Source organism: Fukomys damarensis, unplaced genomic scaffold (assembly GCF_012274545.1).
Source record: "Fukomys damarensis isolate Sample0158 unplaced genomic scaffold, DMR_v1.0_HiC HiC_scaffold_1, whole genome shotgun sequence".
Taxonomy (NCBI): Eukaryota; Metazoa; Chordata; class Mammalia; order Rodentia; family Bathyergidae; genus Fukomys; species Fukomys damarensis.
Window position 1 is genome coordinate 10,288,707 of NW_022900913.1, and position 24,239 is coordinate 10,312,945.

At 40.7% G+C, this 24,239-nt stretch overlaps 1 protein-coding gene across 1 annotated transcript in view; it reads right to left on the bottom strand.

Annotated features, from left to right (window-relative positions):
- Dnah5 (dynein axonemal heavy chain 5) overlaps nucleotides 1-24,239 on the bottom strand; it is a 316,139-nt gene that overhangs the window by 221,116 nt on the left and 70,784 nt on the right. Inside the window, 11 exon segments of the mRNA XM_019208553.2 lie at nucleotides 610-717; nucleotides 3,279-3,494; nucleotides 4,196-4,318; nucleotides 7,287-7,394; nucleotides 8,519-8,632; nucleotides 9,822-9,998; nucleotides 10,697-10,834; nucleotides 12,818-13,039; nucleotides 16,915-17,075; nucleotides 20,124-20,208; nucleotides 23,053-23,187. Of these exon segments, the coding sequence (XP_019064098.1) occupies nucleotides 610-717; nucleotides 3,279-3,494; nucleotides 4,196-4,318; nucleotides 7,287-7,394; nucleotides 8,519-8,632; nucleotides 9,822-9,998; nucleotides 10,697-10,834; nucleotides 12,818-13,039; nucleotides 16,915-17,075; nucleotides 20,124-20,208; nucleotides 23,053-23,187 (1,587 nt within the window).

Genomic DNA, 24,239 nt, shown 5'->3' on the forward strand with positions numbered 1-24,239 from the left:
ATTCATTCCTCTGCTCTAACTTATTCACATTTCAAACCCCTCACTGCTTTCTGTCTGATTGAGAGCTTTGAGGGCAAATCTCCTTGATTTATTTCTGCGTACATAACCCACAGCATAGAAGCCTGAGACGCCTCTGCTGAACAGTACATGCTCCATTGCAGTGAAGACCGGGGAGTGGAGGGCGGGGCTTCAAAACCAAAGGCTTCTGTGGCCAGCTAGAGACCTGCCTTTGAGATCTCCCACACATCACTGATCGGCTTAGACTAGCACCGATTCCTATAAAGTAACAGAGATATGGAGACAAGGGTCTCCGTGCTAATGAAGCTGCAGTGTTTCAGCAGAAGATGAAAGTTAACTTTCTAAGAACTAAAGACAAGCAGAAGCCTGTGATTACAGATCATTATCCAAAGCTGTATTTATGACCCTTTAATCCATGGAAAGAAGCCTTTAATTATTCATCTGAAATCACAAAATGCAGCTGAGGTTGCGATCGGTCACCTCTATGATGAAAACGCCTCTCGCTTATGAATGGGTAATGATTAGCAGCACTACACGGAAAGGAAAAAACAAACATGAAATCACCCAGAGGAATTTTACTACACAACCTACATGAAGGTCATTAGTCTGCTTGCAAAATTCTTCATAATCCTGGTCAAAATCCATTTTCCTTTGGTCTAAGAAATCATATTCCTTTTTCTTTATGGTTGTAATGATGTTCTGAAATATTATGAAACAAATAAGATAATATTTCAATATTCTTGCTTTGCTTAACTAAATCTGATGCTTAAATTCAGAACTCATGCAATGATTCTTAAAATATCTGTTTGAAAGGATGCTTGTTTCTTTATTCACATTGCTTCATGCTTATTATTTTAAAGTCAGCATAATGTTACCATGCTGCATTCAAAATAAAAGACATTTTCATGATTTTTTAATAGTTTAGGAGAATATACAGAGTGAGGATCACATCTGAAAGTTAGGAGATATTTTCCCCAAAAGTTTCTTGTTAATCACATCTGAAAATGTATTTTTTTAAAGCTCAGAGAAGATTCGACTAATTTTTTTTTCCTTCTGGTGTTTAAATCATCTCAGAAAATAAATAACAAAACACAAACAACATAGGAAGAAAATGATTTTGTTATAATAGCCACAGATGTGTTATGACCTTCCAAGCCTCAAATGTCATAAACAAAATGTCAAACCACAATCTACCACTTAAAACTCTCTAGAATTAATTGCTTCCTTAGTCCCTGAAAGCCACAGACTGTGAGCATGAAAGTACAAATTAGGCAATCATCTCTTTGAAAATACTATTATCCGAAGTTTTGTTTGTTTTGAACAATGAGCTATAACGCTCTGTGATCATTCTTAACCAGGAACTAAGCCAATTTCAAACTCAGGTGCCCATACTATTGACACAGGCATATAATTTGTATTAAGGATACTGGGCCTCCTTCTGCATTCTCCTCTTCAAAGTCACTTCTGTTTAAATATCTACTCAAGTCTCTCAATAGACACAAGTGTGTGAACTGCATAACTTCTTGAATCAAGTTTGTGGGATAAAGTAGCCTGCTCTTTCAGGTTATATAATTTAAAAATTAGTTACATGGATTATACATGCATATATTATATTAAAATGTCTGACAGAAGTGTGGCAAAACTACATTTCAATGTAGTAATTAAAAGATTTAGGGACCAGAGGAAATACTGCTCTATGATTGGCTCTAGTGGTCACTAAGTATTAAGTTAGATACATAAAATTATTAATTGTGGCCTTTAAAAAAAACTGGTCACACTCAATATACTCAATCACTTACTACACAGTAATGTATTGCACACATCTACTATGTGTCAGCAAACTTGGAAGATACAGGAATGAGCAGGACAGACACACATTCCCGACACTGGGTAGTTACAACCGGAGATGGTTTCAGGATATATGTCAATCAGGGATGAATGAAGGTGATCATCTCTGGCCACGAAAGATGGGTAATGTGACTTAAAGTAATCGAAGTAAACCGAGGTTGAGGAAATCTTACTGGAAAGGCTTTCGCCATCAAGATCTGGAGGCCAAAGAGGAATCCACTGAGCGATGACCCAGAGGTAACGCTTACAGGTGAAAGGGGTGCTCTGGGAACCCTCGGGTGACTGAACTTGCCTTTCCTGAATCTGAGGACTAACAGAGAGGAGGGGAGCAGGGACAAGGGTGGAAAGACCGCCAAGCAAAGAGCAGGAACTTTCTTCGACGCCCTTTTGGCAGTTTCTCAGTATTTTTAGTCAGGTTAGATAAGACTTCTATCTACCTTTAGTTGTATAGTTCTTCTTATTGAAAAATAACCTTTGAAATATGTCTCAACATCAATTTTTCATTAAAAATGAAAAATAATTCATAAGTTCCAATCTAAAAAAAAAATGATTGCATTCTCTGCCTTGAAAAACTGTCAATTTCACAGCTCCTGTCCACATTGCAGATGACACACAGAACATTTATTGTTTCTTGGTATATAAAATTGTAACTTTTGCTCTGATGTATTCAGGATATAAAAGAAAGATTCCATATATTGGCCTAAACTGTTAGAGTATAAAAATTAACATGTGGCAATAAATTATACGACCATTTTCAAATTCAAGTAGAAAAAATAATTCAAATTCTAGTATCACTGTTCCCAAAAAAGAAAAAAAAAGAATTTATCCACATTAAGCATATTGTTTGTACATTCTTTTTTTAAAATCTTCAAAATATTATTAGATCACTATGCCCACTTTCAAACTAACACTCACTCATCACATAGTTTATCAATGGATAAGGCCAAGAACAGTTAAGATAATTAGGAATATTAGGGCTACAGGAGAATTTGGTTCTTTATTTGTTTTAACATGTACAAAGAGAATGCTCAAACATGTAATGGAATATCACTTTGATGTCATCTAGTGCCTGACATACTATATATTTTTCATTAGATATTTCTTCCATGAATAAATAAAACAGACTTACATTTAAATTTTTTCTTGTGCTATTAATGAAAATGCTTTCTAATGGTGATTAATTTTAAACTATTGGGAAGTCTTATAACCACACATTTGAAAAGAATTGAACAAGCACCATGAAGCAATTCTCATATAAATCAAATTTCCTTATTGTTAAAAGGTCATGAGATAGTATTTTACATTATACATGTAAGTTATAATGATTTGAATCATTCTTAATACTATTATTTGCATAAAATATTAAAGTTGCTATAGATACCAGAAGCAAATAGAGCTTTAAAGTATAATACCTGGTACTTAGTGACCACATCATCCAGTCCTTCAATTTTAGAGTCCTGTAATACTGAGTATATTTTCAGAGTGCTAAAGATGTCCATTATCTTGGCAAGGCGTCGGTGGAAAGTTTCAAATTTGCCAAAAATATACATCTCACTGAACTCAAATTGTTTCTCACTTGGATTTTGTTTGAGTCTTTGTTTAGTCTTGTGAAAGCAGTGCTGATATTCCTTCAAATCAAAACGCAAGAGTAAGAAGGAAACATGAGGGATGGGAGCTGTGGCTCAGTCACCAACACCTGCCTCGCACATAAAAGGCCCTGGGCTCAATCTAGGTGCTGCAACAAAGGAAGAGAACAGAGGGGAAGGAAGGGAGGGGAGGGCAGGGCGAGGGGGAGGAAAGGAGAATGGAGGGGAAGGAAGAGGAAGGAAGGAGGGAGGGAGGGATGGGAGGGGAGCATGAAGATATTACTTTTATTTTATGAAGTGCAGTGACAGCAAGTTAGGATGAAAATGCAAAACTTTTCACAGATTCATGGCTTTGTGTGAACTTATCAGTTAGCTTTGAATGTCATCTTTCAATCTGGCAAAGGCGTGATCGCTCTTGCAACTCAAAGCCATGGCTGGCCTACCTTGGTGTCCCTGAGTGACAGCATCACTCTGTTGGTCTCCCCGTTGGTCTACAGGAAGTGTAAGGTAGACTGTCTCACCTTAGTCATCTTTGTCTCTCCAGAATTTAGTGTGGTATTGGGAAATATGAGGGCACCAACAAGGGTAAGAAAAGTGAATGCATTTCCTGGAGAGGTTTATTAACACTCAATTTTCTTAACTGCAAAGAATTACTGTTCTTTTCAGCAACCAACAATATCAATGCTAAATGGTCTTAAATAGAAAAAATAATAAAACACCTAAATATAATATTAAACTATTACCTCCTTGAGTTTAATCGCAGATAATATTTTTTCCATAACAACATCCTGTGGCTGGTTCCATATGGAGGCAGTTCCGTTGTTGGTAATGCATGCTTTACATGCAGATATCATCTGATTTGTCACCTGAAATTTTCCAATAAAATGGTGTGAATTGTATAAAAACAGCCATGGATTATAAATCAGTGTCAAAATCAGTGTAGAAGGTCCTCAACTCTTCTATGTACTGGGGATTGAACTCGAGTCCTTGCTCTTGCAAGGCAGGTGGCGGAACCACTGAGCTAAATCCCTGACCTTAAGCCACAGTTTATAAACAGCATGTAAAGTACAGTTGGCCCTGGTATCTTCTGCCACCCTGACCTGCAGTAAAAATCTCAAAAGATGACAGAGAGATAATAAAGCTAACTTATAAACCCACTAACACCTATTCACCCCTCTAAACACACACACAAAAAATAATCCTTCAAAACTTTCTTGATTTAAAAAAAATAATGTACAGGCAAAAGTAATAACTGTACTGCATGCTTGGGATAAACACAGTGCCTGAAGTTCCCGAGGAAGCAGTGAAGGTGTAAGCAAAACATCAGCCAGCCAGGGGCAGAATCAGGGTGCCAACGCATGAGGCTTTTAGCACACAATTTGCTCCCTGTTGTACCTACTTCAAAACTCCTATGACAAAAGATTTTTGAAAATTAAATAAAGGAGCTGGGCATGGTGGCATACATGTGTGATCCCAGCCCTTAAGAGGCAGGAAAGCTGTCAGGAGTTTGAGGCCAGCCTGAGCTACACAGTAAGTTTGAGGCCATCCTGGAGTACATAGGAGACCCTGTATCCAAAAACCACCTACAACAAAACAATAATAATTAGATAAAGGATACGTTCACAGTTTAATCCTAAACCAAGTCTTGCAAATAATAGGCATGAAATCTGGATCAGTGATGTACATAGACTTTTGAGTCTCACTTACCCAGGGAATATTCCCTCTGACCCTAACATGCAGTTTTACAGCATGAAGAAGGTGGGAAGACTCTTGTAGGGATGGCTCCCTTGTACCTGAACTACCTACGGGAGAGCAGAATGAAAAGCTCCCCAAGAAAGTGAGATTTCTCTAATCCTGGAAGAATTACGCCTCATACCCCATGAGTATTTAGGGCACAAGCCTGCATGAGTTGAAAATTCTTCTATAATAATACAGAAACAGAATGGGAAATCTTTCCTTGACAATGACAAAGTCATTTACGTCTTAGAGACTGTTCAAAAGAGGAGCAGCAGGTGTAAACATCATCACGCTTTTGAGCAGAATCATTATAACTGTTTTATAGATTACTGGAACACTGCAAGTGGCTTTTATTACCATAATTACTATTTAACCAACAACAAGTAAACAACCATAGCATCAAATAAATGTGAAAGAGTGGCATTTAAACTGTGAAACAGGAGACAGCCAATTAAATGTAGTTTTTCTTAGTTAAAACTTACCCAATAGGAATAAGTGATGGACTAAGTAACAGAGAAAGATGTTCCACAAAGAATATTTTTGTTTTTATTATGTAACAAGATATTTATAATAATTACTTGGGGAAATAATGCTTTATTTGCTAGAATTCACCTCTCATTAATTTTACCCCTATTGATAAGCTAAGCTTTTTTAAATTGTAAAATATACAGACGGTGAACTGAGCCTATGCAGTCATTTTTTTATTAATTTTATTGGTACATTTTAGTACACAATATAATGACATTCATCACTGAAAATTTGCAGCTTTATGTAATCTGTCTTGGTTCTTTTTTTTTCCCCATTCCCCTGCCTCCCATTCAGCCCTCCACCCCTCCCTATTTGCAAAGGCTTTGTTTCCATTTTTTCCTTTTCTCGTATTAATTCCGTTCCCTTCCTTCCTTTCCCTAACCCTTCCCACTTCCCCTTCCCCTTTGGACCTTTTCTTCCAATTTCACATTATCTATTACGCCTTTTAGTCCTTATTACACTTTCAGTTTCTCACGCTAGAGAAACTATTCCATATTTACACGAGTGTTCTATTTGTTTCACTTAAGAGTATGTGCGATTTAGCTCTAATTTCTCATTCTTTATGGCTGAGTAGTACTCCATTTTACAAAAGACAACCACATTTTCTTTATCGAGTCTCCAGTTGATGGGCAACAGGGCTGTTTCCAAGTTTAAGCTATTACATGGGTGCGCATATATCACTATGATGTGATTCTTTCCATTTTTGCGGGGGAGGGAGATACCCAGCAGAGGGATAGCTGGGTCAAATGGAACCTCTAGTCCCAGCTCTCTGAGGTATCTCCATATTGATTTCCACAGTGGTTGCACCAGTCTGCACTCCCACCAACAATGGAGAAGGGTTCCTTTTTCCCCACACCTCCACCAGCCTTTGTTATTGGTCAATTTCTTGATGGCAGCCATTCTTTCTGGAGTGAGGTGGAATCTTAGCATTGTTTTCATTTGCATCTCTCAAATGACCAGTGATATTGAACATTTTTCATGTTTATTTGCTATTTCTACTTCTTTGTTAATTATCAAATCATTGAGCACTGGCAGTAAATTATGTGACCATGGACTCTACACGACGTACTTACCTTTACAAAGAGAGATGTAATCCTCTCTGAGGTGTTATAGTAATGAGAGATACTGTAGATCATTTTAATTGCGCTTATAAGTGTAGGAATAGCATCAATCATGGCTATCTGGAAGATACCCCAAAAGTTTTCAGAAAAAAAATACCAGCAAATTCTGCAGAATTATAATTACAATGACTAATCATTCAATGTTTGTGTTACCTAATTTTTAATTTTATTCTGCTTCTTTTTAAATTGTTTTATTTTACCAACAATGGAAGGGTTCCTTTTTCCCCACACCTCCACCAGCCTTTGTTATTGGTCAATTTCTTGATGGCAGCCATTCTTTCTGGAGTGAGGTGGAATCTTAGCATTGTTTTCATTTGCATCTCTCAAATGACCAGTGATATTGAACATTTTTCATGTTTATTTGCTATTTCTACTTCTTTGTTAATTATCAAATCATTGAGCACTGGCAGTAAATTATGTGACCATGGACTCTACACGACGTACTTACCTTTACAAAGAGAGATGTAATCCTCTCTGAGGTGTTATAGTAATGAGAGATACTGTAGATCATTTTAATTGCGCTTATAAGTGTAGGAATAGCATCAATCATGGCTATCTGGAAGATACCCCAAAAGTTTTCAGAAAAAAAATACCAGCAAATTCTGCAGAATTATAATTACAATGACTAATCATTCAATGTTTGTGTTACCTAATTTTTAATTTTATTCTGCTTCTTTTTAAATTGTTTTATTTTTTATTCATCTGTGTCTGCAGCACACAACGTCTACGTTGTTTGTGTGGCATCGGCGGCAAGCTGCGCATCGCATCTTCATTCCTCCTCCTGCCTCTTCCCTCACATCCCTGCCCCTCCGTATCTTCTCTTCCCTTTTGAGAAAGATCCATCTCCCTGCTTCCTACTATCTTTATTTTGCTCTTTATTATAATTTTGGTTTTCATGTGAGGAAACCATGCGGTATTTAAGCTTATGAGTCCGATTCATTTCACTGAACCGTATGGTCTCGAGGGGCCTCTGTTTTCCTACAGATGGCTCGTTTATCTTGCTTTACAGCACGGTTGTACCCCTCTGTGTAAAACGACCACATTTTTAAGCCATTTGTCTGCTGATAGGCATAGACCACTTCCAAGACAGAGCTATTACGAATTGTGTTGCTATCAGCCTGGGTACGCACGGGTCGCTGTAATATGACATCTTTAACTCTTTACGTCTACTGACCCAATCTTAATTAAAATTTTGTTTCTATTTAAAATCTCAATGTTGTCTAAGCTTTACAGGAATATATTTGCAATGGCTTTATTTTTATTGATCATACTCGTTTATCAAATTTTATTTCAATGAAAAAAAACAGTTAACTTGCTGTAATTGACAAGGAGATTCCATCACTAATGAATTTTGCAATAAATGAAAGTAAGCGCTTCCTAAAGCCATTGTGTTTCCCCACAGTTTAGGGGATACAATCCAGAACACCAACTGCAATACTTAGTGGGAGGTATAACATAGAATATACGTTTTTAAAACGTAACCTCTCATCACAGTACATATGATGGATTAGAGATGAGCATAGAAGTAGACACAGAGATGTGTGCATGTTTTCTGGAGAATAAAAGGGAAGTTTCTAAGACCTTTCGCACAGACTCCTATCTCTGAACCAAACTCAGCTCTCAGTTCAGCTCACGCAGAAAGGGACATCCGTAAACTGCAGAAACTGAGCCTTGACTCACGGGATCGCTGCTGTACAGCGGGTCGCAGCACTTCTCCAGCGTGTACAAATATTTGACGTTGTCCTTCGCTTCATTAGCAGCATCAGTGATTCGAATATCCGTCTCCCGCCAAGTCTGAGCACAAGACAGAGAGCAACTTTAACGCAGTCCCTAACAGAGGTGCTTCCGACGGAAGAGCTGCCTAGAGTCACCACCACCGGTCCCTGGGTTCAAACTTTCCACTGGCTCTGTGCATCCTGCCCTTCATAAAACAATCCTGGGAGGTGAGGGACACTGTTATGCTGAGGAGCAATTTAAATCTGCTTGGTAGCTGTCTAAAGGCATCTCCTGCAGACACCGCCTTGTACAGTGTGTTCTACAGCTAGTACAGAGCACCACTAGGGCAGCCCCTCCTTCAAGCCCCCGCGTCCCCTCCTCTGGCCACTGGGCCCACTTGTGTGTCTCACTCTCCTCCTCCATCATCTCTGCACCCTAACCTGAGCTCCCTTGTTCCCTCGTCCCTTTACTTCCATCCATCATTAACGTAGCAATTATTTACTGCCAGTCCTTGACCAGGTCTGTGCTTAGGGGTACGAACTTAAAAATGGAGGGGGTGAAGGGAGGGCAGGGGTAAGGAGAAAAAATGAGAATCAAGACTTGTCGTGTAGAGGTACAAGATCCCAACAATGAATGTAACTGTACTGTATCCCTAAAATGTACCAATAAACTCAATTAAAGCTGAAAAAAAAAATGGAAGATGCCAGGCATGGTGGTACACGCATGTAATCCCAGCACTTGGGAGGCAATGGAAGACGTCTAAACAGGAGCAAATAAGAAAGAAAAGGAGATTTAAGAATTTCGAGGCGGGCTAATGCCAGTGTGTCTTTTACTGTATTTTTTTTTATTTAAACACCATATTTTTTAATCATGCCTCATACACATTGTTTTCAGGTACTAAGTTTTGGGGTGATTTGTTTTGCAGTATAAAAGTAATATACCACGACTAAAAACAAACATAGATGTGCTAAGTTTTCACTGTTATTTTATCTACCTTGTCTAATTCATACACACACACACATACACATACACGTATGTGTACACGTCGTGCCCACTACTAAAACTTGTATGTATGAGTAGGACAGCCAGTAGATTGTTTCATTCAAAGGTTATTCCAGACTCTCCCAAATGATATAAGAGCAATATTACTGATCTTAAAAGGTTTTCATACAGGACTAATAACACGTTCCTAATCACTCTCTGAAATCATGGACAGAGAATCTTCGCTCTCACTTCACAAGGCACCAAGAAGGACGCAGCTGACTACCTTCAGAAGCTTGGATTTAGCAGCAGCGAGCACCGCCAACACAGCCCTCACGTCAGGGCTTTTCAACTGATCCAACAGGTAGTTAAACTTGGAAAGTCTTTTCTTCCAGTGCTCCAGCTCAGCTCGGGGCCCAACATCATCTGCTTCCCTCCGCAGCTGACTGTTTTCGGCAAGGACCTATAAATGCACAGGGAAAGCATGAACCACTCAGTGGGACTGGAGACTGGAAGGTTACATGTGAGCAAGAAAAAAAATGAAATAAAATATTACACTATCTGAATCACGAGATATTTCATGCATTGATGGCCTCATGATTTAACATGCGTCTATTTCTTAAAGTTCAACAGAAGTGAAATTGATTTGTTCGGACTGAGAAGTACTTATTTCATGCGCCCGAATGAGCTTATGGAGACCCTGAATTCTGAAAGCTTCCTTGCCTGTTCTTTTACCATATAACTTTGGAAAGCCAATGCCTCAAGAAGATTAATTTAATTGTGCTTACTTTTCTGATCTAATGTTCACCTTCATTCAGGACTTCTCCCAAAATATTTTTTAAAGATTAAGTCTCAAACTCCCATGTAGAGGGTAGGATGATTTAGACAATCATTCATACAAAGACACTCTTCAAAAAATTGCCAAAGCACAGCCCACTAGTTACGTAAATTTATCTACTGTCACCACTTAGGATCTCATGCCTCTTAACCAACAACCAAGAATAAAAGCCACACTGAACCTCTCATCTTCTGAAAGACACAAGGTAAGATACTGAGGCAATCAGAATATTATGGTAAACTTTCTTTGTAGTTTATCATGATAAACTAAGGCTAGTTCAGCAGCACAGCATCCAAAACTGACCACAGGTTTCTGAAAATTACCTGTTCTGTCTGTTTGATCCACACTTTCATACACCCTTCCACTTTTTCCAAAGTCTCAGGGTTACTAGCTAAAGTCAAGTAGTCCATGGGTTCCTTCAGGGTTTTCAGTTCAAACACATCACACTTTTGAAGGTTTACCTAAAGAGATGATCAAATAACAAGATGATGCTTTTCAACACACACACACACACACACACACACACACACACACACACACACACACACATTTTTCGGTCAACTCCTAGGCTTAGACTGATATGAAGGGGATCCTCTAGTACAAGCCACCCTGCCCACTTAACAAAGATTCTTAAAATGTGGCGTATACCATGCCGTATCTTCCCGATGCACTGACAGTCCAAAGGTGATTGAGTCAGAGATCAAATTTTGGGTCGAAAAGGAGTGAATGAAATAGAAAAAGTCATACATCACAGAAGTGGGGAATTAATAAAAAACTTGGAAATTATTCAGCCACCGTATAAAACCAAAGAAAATGTGATTCATGGCGTGAAGAGAATTGATATGGGGCAGTGGGTTATTAATCTGTCAGTCCTTTTTGGAACTAGCAAGAGGAAAAGAATCCCTAGCAAGTTCAATGATGAACACTCAGATTCATCTCAGGGGGCTCAGAGGTAAATTTTGACTTGACAAAGAAAGAAGCCTGTGTTTACACACACATAACACAGATCTCACAAAATGAGCTAGCTATCTGATCAGCACATCTCTCTTTTGGTGAAAGTACACCTGGCAGCCTGTGTGAATCTCTGAATTCAACGCTCAGGTCCAACCTGGCCTGACCTACAAGACAGCTCTCGACAGGTTCAGAACCAGCAGGAAAGGCTGCAACTGTCATTTTCAAACTTCAACAGAAAGTCGCTTTGTGAAGTGCAGGCCCCACCCGTGGAAAAACCAAAGAGTGCCTTGGAGGAATGGAATGGGGAGAGGCAGTGTTCCTGCTAGCCGGGCCTGCTGCAAGGGAGTGTGGCCCCTAACCACATTCCCAAGGCTCCTCGTCTCCTTCCCTGGGCTTCCTAACAAGCCCTTCCAGCCATGCCCTCCAAAGCCCCTGGTCCAGACTCACAGTCCACCTTTGCCAACCAGGTGTGATGTTTGTATGACCTCCAGTTGGAAGCCACTCTCTCTATCTGTACATCGAGATGTCTGGGACTCCAAGATGCGGCCCCATTTCCTCAGACCTGATCTTTTCACTCAGGGTTCTTCTCTTTGCTACGCTCGAGCAGCACTCTGGCAAACCCATCCAAGCAGCACATACCTCCACACCACCCCATGCCTTTGCTAGCACCACCCAGCCTGGAAGGTCCTTCTAGCCTTTTGGCACAGTCCACACATCTCCAGGAGCCAAGCCAAAGTTCAGCGCCCTCTCCCACTTGGAGAAAATGCCCCTCCCATGGGGACATCTACCTTATGGTTTAAGAACCTCTCCCTATTGCAGTATGAGGTGGAAGCATACAAAAGTACCACATTTTGGGGGGCAGTGTCAACAATTTTATTTCCAACTCAGATGTCAGCTGGCATCATCCTGCCCCTGCTTAATAAAATGTCCACAGCTCCTCAATTCTACACCTATAGGCAAGCATCCTGTTCCCTCCCAGTATTCCACCAGGATCCAAATCACAGATAGGTGAGTGCGCATACGAGCCAATTCTCCCCTCTCCTCCCACAGGTGCCTCACCTGGGCTCTGTCAACTTCCTGTTGTTTACTTATCTCCTCTTCTTTCTCTCCCACTGCCAAACCCCACCCAACACATAGGAGTGTGCATCTGCTACCCTCTGCCATGCTGGGTCCAAATTCCTTTCACGCAAGGACACACATCAGTGCAAGTATTCCAGACTTTTGACTTTGCTCTCAAACATCTGACGTGACTGAGGAATACCCTACATCACCGCTGACTTTTCACAGAACCCTCAAAATGCTTCAATCATTGCACACTGTTTATATTTCAGTTTAGCCACTATCACACTTAAGGGGGCAATACAATTCCCTGTGAAATTTTTCAATATTTTCAGCACAGTGCAGTTGAAAATATACAAAAGAAGTATCATCCGCTTACATATTATATTCCTGACTGATCATTTTTAAAAGAACAATTTAATCATTCTTACCTTCTCCTTCAAACTCTCCTGTGCACCAGACAGGACACTCACGAAGCCTTCCAGAGAGCTCAGGAACTCCTGACGAATGCTTGGTGCATCCTGAAGGCCCTCAAGCTCACCCCAGCCATGACTCGAGGCCCTGAGAGCAGGAATGAAGATGTCCGAAAGCAAACGTCGCACACTATTCAGCAGGCCCCCATCTGCAGTATCTAACATGTTAAAGCTCACCTCCTGGAAAACAATTAGGGGATTCCTTTATTACAAGAATTATACTCAATTCCCTCATAGCTGCTAATCATTTCTAAAGGTTTTTAATTAACCAGATATCTGGTGAAATTACCCAGGAAATTGTTATGGTGGTTCAGGTTAATTGTGTCAACTTGATTGGTTTGGGAGCCTTCTAGAGGATTAGGAAAGCACAATTCTGACTGTGTCTGTGCAAGTCATGGAAGAATGACCTTGGGTACTGTATCTGTCCCCCTGCCACTTCTCCTCTGGTACTATTCCCCTGATCTGCTTCCCAGCACCATGAACGAAGTGTCTTCACTCCACGATTCTCTTTCACCATCATGTTTTTGCCTTGGAGCCCGCTGACCACTAACTAAATCCCCTGAAACTGTGAGCCAAATGAAGCCTCTCCTTTTTCATGTTGTAAGTGGCAGGCACTGTGTTTCAGTGGCAGGAAAGCCAACACAGAAAATTACAATCAGAGAAATTGTATTGTTGATGTGTCTGTACCTGGCCATGTTATACAGAAGCTTTTGGGACTACTTTGCAGGAGACATTCGGAAATGTTTAGAGAAGCAAGCTAGAGAGGACCTAGAGTGTTGCAAGCAAAAGTTGATGGGCAATTCTGATCAGAGTTTAAAAGACTAGAATGGTGACAGAAATGCAGACAGTAAAGGCTAGGCTCCACAACTGAGGACCTTTTGGGAATGGGACAAGAGGTCACACATGTTACACTTTAGCAGGAAAAAGTCTACAGTTTGCCCATGTTCTGAAACTTTGTAGGAGGATGAATTTGAGGAGCTATAGGCTAATTGATCTGGCAGAAGAAATTTCTAGGCAGCTCAACATTAAGGCTGTGTCATGGGTGATGGCTGCTTTCAGCCAAATTTATAGTAAGAATCAGGAGCAAAAAGCAGAGCAGAAATTTTTTAAAAAGTTAAACTTTGTCTCAGAAGAATCCATGTGTAAAGTTGAGGCCAAAGGAAGTATGGCTACCGAAAATATTAGCACCATTAAAAGAAACCAAGTACTTTTATACAAGTTTTAAAAAATGAATGGACCTTTTGGGTATTTCAGGAATTAGCAGCACCCCACTCATCACAAGCTCAAATGTGCAGAAGTTTAAGCCTCCTATTTAAGAAGAGAGCCCCTGAGCTCCTGCTCAGGAAGAGCTATGTGGGATTGATTTCAATATGCTCAGGTATCCAGACACTCAGAGGGTGCTGCTACCAGTGTCCAAGTGGGCCTCGCTACTGCTATGTTGGTGGCAGAACTTGGCATCATCCAGGCGATGTTATTTTTGTCAGTACAAAAAATTTAGGAGTTGTGTAGTCAGAGAGGCTTCAACTTAAATTTAAAGGAAAGTCTGCGAGGCCAGGCAAGGAGCCCCTGACAGGAAAGTGCACAAAGCTGTGAGAATAAAGCCAAAGTGCAATGGAGATCCCAGGAAGTCAGAGATGCCAGGAATAGGGCATGCTGAGGAAAGCTGTAGGCTGTGAGCAAAGCCAGCTGAAGAAAGAGGTCACATGGGCTGCAACCAGAAAGGTTACAGGGGTGAGACAACCCAAAGCCTCTGGAACCCATAACTCAGCACCGTGTGCCCTAAACAGCAGATACAGAGACACAAGACTTGTGTTTGTCCTCCTGGATTCTGCTCCTTCTTTCATCTTATTCTTTTCTATCCCTTTATTCCTTTCTTTTTGAAAGGGAATATTTATCTTGTGTCACTGCACCTTGGGATCATGTTCCTTGCTTTTTTATTTTTACAGAGGTTCACAGTTAAGAGTTTACATGGAGTCTCAGAAGACATTGACTTGGGCTTTTGAAAAATGCTGGAACTCAGACTTTGAGGATGGGATCATTGCATTCTTAGTTATATACATGAGAGTTAAATGTGTTAGGTGGAATTATTAACTTGTTATTGTGTTTCTTTGGAGATTAACTGTAGTTTAAGGAGATGTATTTGGGTGTAAAGTCGCCAAAGGGTATAACATAGTGGTTAAGATTAGTTGCTTCACATTACTGGGTTGGGAGCCATCTAGGGGATAAGGAAAGTGCACTTCTGAGCATGTCTGTGTAAGTCATGGAGGAATGGCCTTAGATATTATGTCTGGTCCTTGGCCACTTCCTCTCTGGCACTATTCCTTTGCTCTGCTTCCTGTCTGCCATGAACAGAGCAGCTTCACTCCACAATGCCCTCCCATCGTGATGTTTCTGCCTTGGAGCGTTGTGACTATGAACGGAATTCTGGAAACCGTGGTCCAATTTAAACCTCTCTTTCTTTAAACTTTGGGTGACTAGTATTGTGTCCCAGCAACAGGAAAAATGACTAATGTAATTATTTTGATACCTTGGTAAAGAGGTAAGCTTTATACTATTCTAAATTGCAATAATCAAAATAAAAGAATGGAATAAGTAGAACATCAGATATGTGTCAATTTATTTGCTTCAAGACAATGTACCCTTTAGGCATTTTACAAAGTATGGATGCATCCTATTTTGTACAAAAGGTAAAATTATATATCCACTATTTAAAATATTATTTTAAATGTATAAAACTTGCCATTAATAAATTATGTATAGCGAAGTTCTTTCCTTTTTTTTTTTTTTTTTTGGTACCAAGGATCAAACTTGGGACCCGGCACTTGTGAGGCAGGTGGAGCTACTGAGCTAAATCCCTGGTCCTGAAGTTCTTTTTGGAGTGGCGGGGGGGTGCCATGGACTTCTTTTTTTTTTTTTCTTTCTTTCTTTTATTGAGTTTATTGGTACATTTTAGGGACACAGTACAATTACATTCATTATTGGGATCCTGTACCTTTACATGACAGGTCTTGATTCTCATTTTTTCCCCTTGTCTCTGCCCTCCCTTCAGCCCCTCCTCCCCTTCCCATTCACAAACACATTATTTCCATTTTTTTCATTTTCTCATATTTTTTTCTTTTCCCTTATTACTTTTCCCCTACCCTTCCCACTTTCCCTACACTTTTAGGCCTTTTCTTCCTATTTCACATGGTCAATTATCTCGTTAGGATCGGCCCTGAAATTCTTTTAAAAAAAAAAAAGAATTCCATGATCATAATATCTTCCCTGCCAGGCAAATTCGTAATAGCTAAATCATAGAAGCAACCTATATGCCCATCAACAGATGAGTGGATGAAGAAAACATGGTATCTATACACAATGGAATACTGTTGAGCTATAAAAAAGGAAAATTTAGGATCATTTGTAGGAAAAATGGATGCAACTTGAAAACACAGTATTGAATGAAATAAATCAAATACATAAGCTTCCATATCATACAGTTTGTCTCATATAAGAAATCCAAAGTATAAATAAAGAGCAAAATAAAAATTAAAGGAAACAGGGAGATAGATCTTTTGCAAATGAGAAGGGAACCAAGAGATGAAGATGGGAGGAGGGGAAGTGAACGTAAAAAGAATTAATATTTGTGATGTACATGTACCAAATACCCACGATGAATGTGAAGGGGAATAAAAAAATTAAACCATGTTAAGTGCATGTACCCACTTCCTAATAAGAATATATATATTACATGCTCCAAACATGTACTAAAAAATGTTTAAAGAAAGACCTCATTGTTCATATAGACATAATAGTATATAGTATATTAATATAGTATATAACTGTGTATTAGTATAGTATAATGGTACATAGCATATTAATTGCATACTAAATCTTCATTAAAACATTTAAAGAAAAATATCCTCTGAATTGCTTGTTTTAAATGCTTAACAAATATTTCCTTGAAGGTAATTTAAATATCGATGAACACAGTGGTTGTCTCCACAAGGAGAGCTATTTTGTGCAGCCTACATGATTTGGGGTAATTTATAGTACATGATTGTCCCATCACTTACTCGGTGGATGTTCTCAGGTGTGATGGCTTTGGACGAATCAGTCCGAATGAAAAACACACAGACTCCTGTAAGAGCAACATCTTTTCCCTCAGTCACAAACACCTTCGGTTTCTTAATCTTTCCAGGCACAGGATTTACCCCTCCTGGAGAGCCAAAGTGTCCTACAAATGAAGAAGAATTTTAATTTCACAAGTGCTACCCACGGCCCACATATTCACCTCTTAGCATGACGTTTCCTTGTTCAGATATTATAGATGCTGGCTTGTCCATGTGCCTGAGGTAGATCTACCCCTTGGGTAAACTCTAGTCTGAACCCTGAAGGGACAGAAAAGGGTTGCTTGATTTGAGACCATAGGTTCATCTCAAAATCATCATGTTGGAGTTGTGGGGAAGAGAGAGGGGGCAGAAGGCATCAGCAGGCACTGAATTCCAGGACCTCTGTGAGCAAACTGCATTATTAAAACTCGCAACCCGGAGGCAGGTGTGACCTATCCAAGGTTGCAGACAACAGGTGACAGAGCCATGGTAAATGACCATGAAACTCGGGCTGCCTTACTCTGTCACCATGAGTGCAGCTGGCTGGTCCTGCAGGACACTGCTGGGGTCTGGGGTGTGCAGACAGGAGCACAGGGTGAGCTCAAGATGGAGACTTCTGGGGCTTCAACCTCGGGCCACTTCCTGACCACAGGGCCCTTAGCAAACTACTTGATCTCTCTATGCCTCAGTTTTCTCATCTGAAACATGAGAATCATACCAGAATACAGCATTGGGAATTGTTATGAGGATCAAATGAGTTACTGCATATATAGTAAATGCCTTAGAAAGGCACAATAGAAAAAGAAAAGCACATAAAAATACTGGCTCAGAAAGCATTATTATTATTAGGATTTGAGATTTTACTTTGAGCATTAGCTAGCTCACAGAGTAGATTATTAAGTGCACAGAACATACTCTGAGCATTCCGCTGTCTTCTGATCTCCAAATTAATTACCAGCCTAACCAAAATGATTGAAGTGGAAAGATAATGCTAAGGGAGGAATCTGGGAAACATGGCAAAATGGAAGTTGAATGCTAAGCCCTAGAACTAGAAAACTCTTGGAGTAATTGTCCCTCGGAGCTCCTCCTCCTCATGTGCTGGGCTGGAGACTTCTGCCAGAGACATCCAGAGAGAACTCCCAATAAAGGCCAGCAGGAGACCCACCCCTCATGCAGAATCACATCCCCGCCTGGGTCTCAAAAGTAGTAAGATGTGAGGAGAAGTTTCAACCAAGACACGCACTGAAATTCGGCAGATAGCAGACAGCAAAGACAGTGTCCGGATATCGTGGGACAGTGGTGCTGCTGTGACAAGGTAGGGGTGTGTAGTACCTTCCACTTTTTGCTCCAGTCAGAATGAAGCGTCAACTGTACCCGTCACCCCAGAACTGGGGTCGGGGGTGGTTTCCTGAGATGCTGTACTCCCAGTGCTAAACTAGGAACGTCTCGGGCAAGGAGGTACAGTCATCACCCTACTCATGGAACACAGTTTTCAGTACAACAACCCAATGAACCTTACTGATGTCTCCTAAAGGTTGAGGTTGATGTGGATGGGGATATGAAATCTGCCCAAGAAATCTAATGCAGCTTGCTACACAGCACAGAAAGAAGGGGCCTGATCTGGTTGCATCAGAACAATGGGGTGACCCCACTGGGACCATCTTAAATCATGCCCATGAGGGATGCTGGAAGGACAATAGGTCAGAGCAGGCCAGGGTGGCATACTGCCAAAGTGCAGGCACAGATGGTCGTGGCCATCAGGAGGACAACACACCACCATGGCACATGCAGCCAGGGCTCCGAGTGGAGAACCAGCCCGGGTGCCCACAAGAACAAGGTTCCAGGGAATGCATGGGAAGCAGCCTGCAACAGTGCCAGCCAGGAATGACCTCCTGGCAACCCTTGCCTCATCTCTGCCCTGCCTCGGGCCTGACGGTCACACACCGTGTTAACCCAATGCAGACACAGGGGACAGAAGAAGCTGAGGAAGCAAAGAAGGACCACAGGCTTCTCTCCCACTGCAGGTGCCATCTTCTGAGTCCCCAGATGGGAGCTGTGGGATGGGATGAGGAAAGGAGATGATCAAACTTCTGATCAGTTATTTATCTACTTACTTATTTTTAGGTGTTCAAGGTCCATAAAGGTTTGAACTTCCCTGCAACAAAAAGCCTGGATGCAAAAATAAAAACGAAACAAACAACCCAAAATACGATGCTTAATCATTGAAGCAGCAGCACTGTTGCTAACATCATTAGGTGTCCCTTTTCATTGCAAACTGCGATGGTGTTTGTAAGTGGCCATACGAATATTTCCTATCCAAGAAAGTCTACAAAAGTCATGAGCCTGACTCAATCCAAGATCAGAAGAAGAACGAGCCCCACTGAAAAGGTCTGAGTGGAGAGTGAGAAGCAAAACAAAACTTGCACTGTGCTTACAGCGCATGGAGCCTTCTTTCTCCATGTGAAATTTACAGGAAGGAGAGCTTCTCATGGTGAACAGTTCATGGGCACATTTACTATTTCCTTTGAGCTCATATTTTTCAGTCTGAGGTAGAAATTCAAAACTCTTTTGTCTTTTGTGCAAAATGTAATGCATTTTGGAGCACAAAATATCAAATTGATAACGAGAAACATCAGTCACTTAAGATTTTCAGGTATAATATCTTTAGTTCCTCTATATTTTCCCTTTTTTCAAAAGGATCATGAAATGATTGACATATATTCATGATATATGTATTTATTCCCACAGTTTGGCCTTAAAAATTATACTAATTCTTAGAGACATGCTAGTTAGATCCCCACAAAGATTTGCAGTTCTTAGGGAGGGAGCAGCACTGAATCTGTCATTCAGTATTACACATTTGAGTCAGAATCAGTAGAAAATAAACACAATGTGGTATTTAACTTTAAAATTCATGTTCTGCTTATTGGGGATCATTCCTGTGTTAGAAAGAGAAAGAGGTGCTTATTAGAAGCTGTAGGACATAACCACTTGGAATGAACCAACATGAGAAAAGGAATTCAGAACCTCTTCATCCTGTTAGGCTCCCCCACATCTTATTCCCCTGGCCCCCAAGGTTTAGGAAGCCTGGTTAGTTCTCTCACGAGCTTCTTATTCGTGCCCCTCAGATAAATCTAATGACATTTCTGGATTATGTAATCAAATGTCAATACCTGTTTCTGCTACCTCCACATCCTGATAGTAAAACATAACGTGACGGAGACCTCCAGCAACAAAAAGTTGATCAATTCGTTCAATCTAAGGAAAAGAAAAGGCAAGGTAATGGCTTTGCTCTGAATTAGACATTGCATTTAAATCTGCATTAATAACATAGAAAGTAAAATTATATCATCTTTCTTATGCACACAGGACTGTATCTAATACACCCCATGTGGAAGGGGGCATTTTTTTCCAACATAAAAACCGCAAAAAATAAGAATCTCGCCATAGGAAAGAGTCACTTCAAAGAAGTAATTTAGTTAATCATAAAAATACTTGCTAGGTATGTAATCCCTTCGACAAGGGAATGTCCTCCCATTTTCACTAACTCCCTAAAGTGTTGAGCTGTTGAAGGCAGATATAAATGTAGAAGAGTGTTTCATTTTCAGCCAGTTGCAATACAGCAAGAACAAACCTTTCAAAAGCCACACAGTTGCCAGGCATGGTGGTGCACACCTGTAATCTCAGCACTCAGAAGGCTGAGGCAAGAAGATCACAGAGAATTCAAGGCCAAACCAGCTTGAACTACACACTGAGACCCTGACTCAGAAAAACAAAAAACAAAAAAGAAAGCAATATTTAATTTTAATAACCATGTAAAACTGTCATGGAAACACCTATAACTACAAACTGTTTTCCATACTTCATCCCATCCACTGAGTTCACCATGAGGCTACAGTTTGACAAGTGGTCTGCTGCCAACGGATGCTCTTCTTATAAATAAGTCTAGAGGACGGGCTGGAGCTCCTATGAAAAGAAAAGGGACCAAAGCTGCACATACACTACGGTGGCTATTGGAAGAAAGGAAGGAGAGGAAAGGAGAGAAGAGCAGTGAGGAGGTAGAAGGGGGAGGGAGGAGGAATAGCAAGTGTTCGTTAGCAAGGAGGCAGAGACATTGGAAGCCCCATGCACAGATGTTGGGAATGAAAGGTTGCAGCCACCGTGGAAAACGTTTTTCCTCAAAAGCTCGATGTAGCATGACCATATGATCCAGCAATTCCACTTCTGCCTGCATGTCCCAAAGCACTGAAAGTGGATCTCAAAGAGACATCTGCACCTCCTGTTCAAAACTGCACTGTGCGCAGCGGCTCCTTAGACAGGTAGGGGCGGGAGATGAGTGGATAGGCGGAATCCGGCATGCGCGCGCGAGGGACTGTCACTCAGCCCTGGCAGGGAGGAGAGCTGACTCACAGCGTGGCATGGCTGGGCAGCAAAACCCTGTGCTCAGTAAAATAAAGTGATCACAAAGGCCAGACACTGTATGATCCTGCTTCCACGGGCACCTAGAGTGGTCCGATTTGTAGAGACAGAAAGTGGAAGGGTGATGCCAGGGGCTGAAGAGAGGGGAGAATGGACAGTTACTGTTTACTGGGTATAGAGTTTCTACCTTGCAAGATAGAAAGAGCTCTGAGGATTGGTGCATGGCCATGTGCGTGTATTTAACACTACCGGACCACACACTTAGAACGCTTCACGTGGTAAATTTTATGTCGTGTATACTAATAGCTTATCCTAGCTGACTGAAAAGAAAGCTTGCGTCATTGCCTGTTTATTTCTTTTTGTAAGAATCTCTTTGGTTTATGTGTGTACTGAGTAACTACTTTGAAGATAATGACATACAGGGTAATAACTACTGTTATTCTCTTATTATTTGGTTATGAAAATTTGTTTTTCACAAAATATAATATATATGTAAATTAAGTGCACAAAAAGACCCCCTTCGATCTCCATCATGCTGTAACTAAAATGTTAGAAGCAGGGAAAGGAAAGTTGCCCACCGTAGGTTGTTACATAAGGGATGAGAACGGTAGACAAGAGTAACTTCCAATCCTCTGTCGCAGCCAGGATTAAAACTCCCGACCCCAGTCCCAGCCTCACTTGAGATACTGAGCCAGGTGCTTTCTTCAAACATCCAGCCTCTGACTGTCCTGGGTCCTGAATTTGTCCTACTGGCGTTCTCCATGGGATTCCTACAGTCCTAAGCTTTTGTCTGTTTATTCCACCTGCATTATCTCAAAACCAGCCATCTGGGGCTGGGGATTTAGCTCAGTGGTTCTGGCACCTGCCTCACAAGCACAAGGACCCGAGTTCCATCCCTGGTACCAAAAAAAAAAAGAAAATATTAAGCCCACCACTGCAAAGCAGGATCAGTATTGTGGTATTCTGTCAATCAACAATCCCTTCTTTCCTTCCTTGCTTCCTCTCTCCCTCTCCCTTCCTTCTTTTCTTTCTTCCTTCTTTTTTTCCATTCTTTTTTCCTTCCTTGTTTGTTTTCCCTTTCTCTTTCTAATGCTGAATAAGTTTTTCTTTGAAAGCTTCAGGAATTGTCACGAGGCTCCTGCTATGCCTTCCTCACTGACCAGAAAACTACATCTTGCTGTATCTTGGACCTCCCATCAAGAACAAGTCACCAGGCAAATCCCACGCTAGACTTTGAAGAGAAACTGTAACGGGAGATAACAGAAAATGAGAGTCAAATTAGGAACAGAGGAGAGTAGCTTCAGCTGCCAAACCAGAGCCCAAAGGAAGAAGTCAGGGCATAACTCAATATCCAAGCCTAGAAAAGGATAGACGTAAGATCGATCACTCCACCAGTCAGCTGGAGAGGATATTTCACTCCCCAGCCTCAGGTTCCAAAATGGCTCCAGAACCCAGCGTCACTGGACATAGAAAGGTGTGGGCTCTGGGCTCCAATGTACTTGCAAGTTCTGTTCCCCAGCAAGGAGAGCTGGAGACCCCGGTTCATCCTGCAGCTTCCAGCACAGTGAGAATGGAGCCCTGTCCACACTAAGTCACTCCGTCCTCTAAGGGACAGCACAGGACCTGCCACAGGCCATCTGTGCTCCCCACAGTCAAGTGAGCGAGAACTCAAATGCATCGCACCTGATTCCCCTCAAGAAGCGCGTCTTCCACTTCACTTCTGTTCAGGTCCAAACAGGAAGCCACGATGGCGAATAAGTAGTCATGTCTTCCGTCCAAATGAGCCCGCTTGGCTTCCTTCTCTTCCTTCAGTCTTTGCTAAAAGAAAGGCATGAAAATGTTACACTGTAACTCAAATGGATTTATTTCATAATAATTTCTACAGTGTGGGTTTTTGTTTGTTTTTCAAGTCTCAGGGATTCAGATAATACCTTAACAGTACCAGTTTTTATGTACTATCTTCTATTTTTAGAAATAACATTATTTCTAATGAAAATAAGGTGTGCTCACGGTTTTGGAATGAAGGCAGAGAAATCATCTGCCATCCAGAAATTATTGCTGCTAACATTTTTGTTCTAAATCTTTGCAGACTTATTTCTGTGCATATATAAGCATTTAATGGATATATACCAAGAAAAAGATATTGTCATTCTTTAAACTTTTTCTTGGTCAGTAAAACAATAGTCTTCTACCCTGTTTTCGTTCTTCATTATTTGTTTACAGGTTCATATCTGGTTTTGAAATTAATTTCTGAGTCTCACTGCATACTTTTAACTACTGTATTGATTATTAGTTATAATAATAAAGCATGTTTGACACAACCAGTGTTAGCAGTATGAAGCTCATCTTTCTGTACTCTGTTCCTGCACATATATGCAAAATGTGCTCACATTTACCTCATATCATAAAGTTTTTCATTCATTTCTCCCTTAACAATGTATCAGACTTATTTTTAGAGTGTCATGGATTATTCCAACCCATGTGATAGCTGCAAAATATTTTTAATATGGTTATACCATAATTTATTCAACTATTTTGCCATTAGTGGACATTCAGGCCCTAATCTATTTGTTTAAATAAGGCATATTACCTTTCGATGCCAATTGTTTGCTACCACTAGGAAGAGGGAAGGCAGTCCTTCTGTATTACTTCTTTTAATCAACAAACATTTACTAAGTCTCAAACACATGCCAATACCAAGGAGGTAAATATAACTCAGTAGCCTCAAAAAAGCTCACAGCCTCCCTGGCAGGATGCAAGCAGGAAATGTAAATGCCACAGAATGCCAGTCTGATTTAGGGGACCCCAAATACAGGACAATTCATGGGTCTTCAGAGAAGAAGCAAAAAGGAGGATCTCACTCTGGTCCA